Genomic DNA, 7144 nt, shown 5'->3' with positions numbered 1-7144 from the left:
GGAAGTAGGGAACCACTCGTATGAGGTGAAGTTCGGAACTGATGCTATCGCGTACGGGGGTACACAGAGCATACTGCAGAGGGCGAAGCGTGACCATATGACTGCACCATGAAATTTTTTACCCTAAAGATACCCATTCTTTTCTAACTATCGTAGCGCCAGATGAGCTGATGAATTCGGATTGTTAGTAGGGAGAAACAAAAATCCTGAGAAGATATCCCTTCGTCAGTAACTCTGACAAGTGAGACTTATGGTATATCTCGTAAATTGATAACTGATAACAATCTGATATCATGTTTTTGGAACAAAATGCCGAATTAACTGCCGAGAAGCTCAGCTACGAGGATATCACATTTTGCCAAAAATCACCATTGTATTGTTCCATCTATTTCCTTGCTTAAAATACGTCGTGTTTGGTCTCGTTTTTTTTTTAATTACGTGCAAATTACTAACATTTCAATCTAATAAAAGCATAGTAGCAATTGCTGAATATCATTGTTAGATACCTTTTGGGCTATTAGGTGACTCATGCAGCAGTTGACCTCCAGGAACTGGGAACTTTGAAGGAGTTAGGCTGAAAAAGGTCAGTGGTCGAGAAGAAGGGGGAGCGCGAAACAAGTTTCTATTGTTTTCGTGTAACTCAATATTTTTTTCGAAGCTAAGGTCTTCGTAATACAATCCCTGCGCGAGCTGGGACCTTTTTTTTTTATTTTGAAGAAGAGGAAAGTGTCAGAAGGGGGGAGGCGAATGCTGAATGGAGGGGGATAACAGATCTTGGGAAATGCACTAATGTCACTTTCCCACGGCACTGAGCTTCTCCCAATGGTAGTTCCATCTCTTGGGGAAGATTCCAACTATGTGCTTGTCGTTATTAGCCATAAATGACTCATTGTATTTATTTCGTCTCATTTTCATCAAACGATGGATGCGGGAAAATTATGCGTCGGAACCGCAATCTTCAAACGATCAATGCGAGAAACGATACTTCGGGGAACGATAGATGTGGGAAAAAATTATTGTCTATAAGGAACTTTATTTGGGACCAGAAATGACGAACGATCAATGCGGGAACGATAGATCGAGGTTCTACCGTATAACTTTTCTTTTGAAAGCGGCAGTGTAATGACTTCTTTTCTCTGCTATCGTTATACTCTGAAACCAAAACTGAATCGAACTCTCTAATCAGAGGCAAATCATGTTCCCTTCATACTGTTGCTCTGGGAAAAATGGAGCGACTTTTGTAGCAGTTTATATCGCGACGGTATTGAGGCTTTAACGTTACAATCCTAGGCGGATCTAGGGAGGGGCACGGGGGCACATACCCCCAGACACTTAAAAAATATGCAAGATTTTGAATGCAGTCACATCATCATTGCGCTCGTTTTGTATCATGAGGTATCCTTGTGCCCCCCCCAGAACAAAATCCTGGATACGGCTTTGCTTGTGCTCCCCCACTCCCCAGAAAGAAATCCTGGATCCGCCTCTGGTTAAAATTTAGGTAAATTGTAATCAATCACACAAAAATTTTGTAAGTTGATCAAGCTCTAACTTGAATGGAGCCGAACCCAGGGTAAAGCAGGCGATCTCGCGGACACGGCAGAAGTGCACCCGGCGATTGATTGGCACGCGCGCTTTACCTGCTGCCTAAAAAATTATTATAAATAGTTTTTCACTTAAACACAAAATTAAATAAGCTAAATTACTGTTCAGGTATTTTTGACGTCGATTTTTCGTTGTATAGCTATATATATTAGGTGGCAAACTCAGGTATCCATAATTTTTTCTGATGAAAATTATGCAACCCGATTGACGTCGAGAATTTTGCATTCGATTGTAAGACGAACCCTCTTTTCTGCAGGAGTTAGGAAGGAAAAAAAAACCTTGTCTTAGATAGGTGCAGATAGGTAAATTATAATTCACTTGGTTTGAAATATATAAAGACATAATAAATACCTGCTGAAACATGTTATTTTCACTTTCACTTTACTTTATCACTTGTCAAATATTTCCACACAAACTTTCTGGTTGCGACGTAAAACAGGCAAGTCCCAGGTCGACGCATGCGAAAATCGTGTAATGCTGTGTTGCCGTAAGTGGAAATCTTCTCTCGTTTTCAGGTCGCGAGAATTAGGAACGTCGCGCCGAAATCTCACTGTCGCCCGGTTCAAACGCAAGGAGCGTAGTGTCCACAGCGCATAGCAGGTTGTCAAGGATAGCGGTCTTCCAATCACAGGATTGAGGGTGTTGAATAAACGTTCAAATTTTTCGACACAAATGCCATCTAGATTTAGTTTCAAAAGTGGTCGCTGCAGCCAGTGGGAAGCCTAATTCGATGGAAGGGGGACTAAGCAGTGACCGAGGGAGGGGAAACCAAGCCAGTCGATGAAAGTAAACAAGCTGATGAGAAGTGGTGTCATATTTCAGGAGGGGGGAGAGAAAAGGCCTGCGCTGGGGAAAAATGTTTTTTTTTCTTCAGGCAACATTCGTTCCCACGCTTTTCTGACCCATGCGACGATGCTCGCCACAATGAATAGAAGTGCGCTCGCTACGAACGAAGTTGAAAATTTCTGGGAAGGTATTATTATCAAGATTGAGAGATTTTTAAGGTTTAAGGACGAAATTCACGGCTAATTCACGGTTTTCACGGTTAAGTGGACCTGTGCCTAGCTCCTGCCCTTCGAATTCTTTGGCTCTTTCTTGCCATCTTCCCATTTTCATGACCATCTGACGTCAACAACATCCATATGTGAAACACAAACTGCTTGGCTGCTGCATGACGCAATATAGGGTAGATATCTTACCGAGTACAGTAACTCTGTGATATATGACCAAGATGCATTGATGACCTTTTTCTTACATCGATAACCCTATTCAAAGCATCGAGAAGTGGGGTTATCCGGCAGAATACAAATCTGCATTACAATTTGCATCGACGAACTGATTTAGCTGCACCTGTGATGCTGCTGGAGCCGAAAAAAATTCGCTGTCCATGGGGAGGAAGAACGGGCTGAATGCTGAACAGTTCCTGATTTCACAACAGATCAACTGATACTTTGTTCAGTCCGTGCCCATAGTGTAAGTTCCTCTACGCCACACAGCCAGTCGCATCAGCCAACTCCAAAGGTACTAAATTTGAAATTTCGGGCACGCTTGAATTTTTCGAATGTTCATCAGAAGAGGACTTATCTGAGAGCCAATTTACGATCGGTATTGAGTGGGTCACCATGATTCCATGGGAATGTAGCTTATTGTATGTTGTTGCGTAGATACATACTTAAGTATCTCCATCTGAAGAAAGAACCATAATTGACGCCCTTGGGCACAAGATGGACTTAAATTTGTTGCAATCATTATTACCTAGCTTGGTGAATATCCACCTAAATGCCATTGCTTTTCGTGGAACTTTGTAATAAAGTTCTTCTTTTAACCACAGGTACCGAGGTTCGTAATTTAGTCATAAAAAAATTTCATAATAACGTTTCTTCTATGATAGATTGGATTACCCTTTTCATCAGCACCAATGATTTGCTTTGTAATAACGAGAACTTGGTAATGAGGTTGTTGGTATTAATAAGAGTCTACTGTGTTCGCTTCCTTTCCAGGTTGACCTTCATTCGTCATGGCATAAAGATGCCTGAGTGTGACGAAGTCTCCAGTTTCCTTGGGTTGTATTCAACCACATGCAAGGCCACAGCAATTATTGCACATTTTCAGTATGAAAAATACATTTAAAAATATTAATTAACATTTTTCAACATTAGTTAATTAATGAAGAATAGTTCCGAAAATAGTCTAGGAGTTTTTTCCCCACCGTCTTCTGCAATGCTACAGCAGATGTCCAATCTAACTTGAGAAACTCCCCTTCTCAGCAAGTACATAAAATAAGTCCATTTTATGAAGGTAATCCTATAGCAATTAATAACCCCGGTGTAGCCTTCTTTAAACTGCAATTATCCTGTCCTACTTGCGTTCGACTATATTTTTTATAAAGATCAAGGAAATATCAAAGGAGTGTGAATCTCATGCATGAATAATATGTAACATGGATAATCCACCGCCAGATTATCAGAAGTCTGCTGTATCTTAATTCACAACACCTCCATTCACTTAGTACAATGAAATACATTGAAATTTGTACATTTTTCTGGGAATGAACATAAATAAACCCTAAGCCTGCCTACTGCATGCAATTGCAGCCTTGATGTACATCCAAATCTGAATTCCCATTAAATATTTTTTTATGAGCACCACTACTTACATTGTTATTGCTAATTGAGTAAAAATAACATTGTTTTCTTAAATTGCAGATTATAAAATGCAATAAAATGAACAAAAGGTCACCCTTTTCACAATATATATTATGTAAGAGAGAATAATAATGTAACAGACTTCATGTTTTACATGAATTCAAGTAAGATGTTGCATAAAAAAATACAAAAATGACATTTTAAATACATACTAACCGAAATGAAAAAAAAATATTTTTCGATGAAATTATTAATGTATAAAAAATTAATGCATGAGATTCAAAGTGAATTAATATCAACAAATTAATCTGCATTAAAAAATGGTAGTATTACAATCAGTAGGCAATTTTCAACCATTAATGAATTTGATCAATAAACCCATAGTATAATTACTTTTCCACCACATTAGGGATTACTTGGGCAATTGTTTATCCAATTTTGGCAGGTTAGCAGATCAATTAATATAGCCGTGAGTGAACTGAGAGAAATCACAGAATTGAAAACATGCCCAACCCAACATGCCTTGGGTTAAGTTTTCCTCATAAAATATGCTTCAAATACAGGACTGGTTAACTTATGTAGCAATAAAAATGCAAGACCATTAAAGAGGTACTGAATCGTGCACTGAATTGCTATAGGCAAAGATAATGAAAAAGCTGTAAAAAAAAAATGATTGATTTTAAGATAGAAAGATATGTATCTGATGTCACCTATGGCACAATTATGCTGTCTTTTTATTTAAAGATTATCACAACCATTGGAATTTATTCCCTTGAGACCAACTATTTATTTATTGTTTATTGCTTGAAATTAATTTTGGCTTGCTTATAAAAACAGGCCCAACAAATTATCCTTGGATATGCATGCATTTCTCCCATAATTAATTCATGATAAAATTATGCCACAATGTCCTTGGAAAATACAGAGGTTGATGATGATAATTATGATGAACAAAGGGTTATTTAAACACACATTACATATTGGGTTTGCCTCACCAACAAAACCCCCCAATGTTTTTCTGGCATTGCTATGAAGTATAAATGCAAGATTGACTGATGTTAGCATGTAAATACCTGATAAGACATGCCAAATTATAATTTGGATATGTTCATAATACTGACAAATTTATGGAAAGCCACAGGTATTCAAGATATGATGAATCAAAATTTGAAATTTAATTACTACAAAAAAGTAGATCTCAATAATTTAATAAACCATGGTGATAAATACTTCATAACATCTTCAACAGAAATAACAGGGAGATGCTGGTGTTAAAAATAAATATTTAGAAAAAAATATAGCAATGTCATGAAAATTCTGTTAGCATAATTCCCAACATTGATGATCACCATGGTTTTATTTTTGCAACTATGTATGTACTGATAAAACTATTATTGAGATATTAATATTGCTTTGATGATGCATCAAAAAAGCTACCATTAAAAATATTTGTTGCCACTTTCTATGCTCTAAAAATTACACCATGGAAAATATCGCTAATAAACTAAGGGGCCAGTTCCCTGGTGGGATTAATATTGCATCTACATATTCTCAATATGAGACAATAATTGGAAGTCATAACAATAATATATAAGTAAACCATCTCTATTCCACAGCCATTTGCACTTTGAAGATAAAAGATTTTCAAGCAAATCTTTCATATTTTCTATCATGGATCCACGGAAAAATTATCTCATCTTCACCATTTTAGACTTTGCAAGCTCCCACTTCTGGAGGGCTGAATTGGAGCACATTTCCATGACAAGCTGTGAATCCACGGTAGAATTAGTAGCCGATAAGCACGTCCCAGCAGCCATGTTGTAAATAGAGATCTCATCCTGAAAAATGAAATTGAATTCCAAATTTACATTTTGTTGGGCAAAGTCATAAACCAATAGCAGGGATAAAGAATATTTCCTTATGTACGTTTTATGACTGCTGTTTAATAAGAATAATTTTCATTGTTCCTAGAGATCACATGTACAGGTGATATTGGGAGTTGTCAAAAAAAATAATGAAAATAAATTAAAATAGTAACAATAAATGAGGAATATTTACATGGAACGTAGGCTTTCGCTGCAAGACGCAGCTGCTCCTGAAAGCCGTTGACAACAAGGAATATTTACAATTTTTACAGTTCAGAGGAAAAGTTACAATCTTCGTGGCTGATGGACAAAGAATACTAGAGATCCCACAGTGAAATCCTTCAGGCTACAGTAGTTTCCCAGCAAATGCTTCTTCACACCATTCTTTAACCCTCATATGGATTCGCTGCGCCACTCGTGGTTTTAAAAGTGATGTAAAAATTTCCCATTCCAATGGATCATGTTGCAATTTTCAGTAGGCTATTTTTTCTGCTTTCTTCATCTGCAAATAAAATTTTGTTTGCATAATGTTGATAGTTTACATTTTATTGGCCTCTAATGAAAAAAGTTACGTCGTTCGATTTACGGCGCCACTGCGGCGCTCAGTATTTCCTCATCACTACGTCTGGGACAGCACTCTCAATGTTAATGTCAAAGCAATTATGTTTCGTATGAAATGCTATAATCCATTTATAATCATGTTATTTAATTTTCTGAACTTTATAAACAAAATGAAATTGTTAAACAAAAGGAAAATATTACAATACCAAATGTGCTTTCTCTTTTAGCTAAGAATCATTATGTTTGCCTCGTTATAATGTTCATTGACAAAACTTAATCTTTTTACAAGAATTATTCATAGAAACTCATGGCTAGCCAAGGTTGTTTTTTCCATGGCTTCCGACTTAGTTTTGCTTGGGCACCTTCTCCGCTCCATGTCCACGTACCTGCCGTGGTGATAGTCACCTTTGGGCAAATCCCAGGGTTACTCTGTTTAGAATTACACCAAACAGCAATTCTAAGAAAATGTTA

General features: G+C 37.2%; 1 protein-coding gene across 2 annotated transcripts in view; it reads right to left on the bottom strand.

Annotated features, from left to right (window-relative positions):
• Positions 1-3303: 3303 nt before the first annotated feature.
• LOC124164579 (polypeptide N-acetylgalactosaminyltransferase 35A-like) overlaps positions 3304-7144 on the bottom strand; it is a 43560-nt gene continuing 39719 nt past the window's right edge. The window contains exon 11 of one of the 2 annotated variants that reach the window (XM_046541975.1): positions 3304-6085. In XM_046541975.1, coding sequence (XP_046397931.1) covers positions 5936-6085 — 150 coding nt within the window. In that variant the 3' untranslated portion in view covers positions 3304-5935. Of the gene's footprint in view, positions 6086-6574; positions 6615-7144 lie in introns of those variants that run through there. The other variant, XM_046541976.1, reaches the window with a different exon arrangement.

Source organism: Ischnura elegans, chromosome 8 (assembly GCF_921293095.1).
Source record: "Ischnura elegans chromosome 8, ioIscEleg1.1, whole genome shotgun sequence".
Taxonomy (NCBI): domain Eukaryota; kingdom Metazoa; phylum Arthropoda; class Insecta; order Odonata; family Coenagrionidae; genus Ischnura; species Ischnura elegans.
The sequence above is the reverse complement of the archived record's forward strand: the minus strand, read 5'-3'. Positions and strand labels throughout refer to the sequence as shown.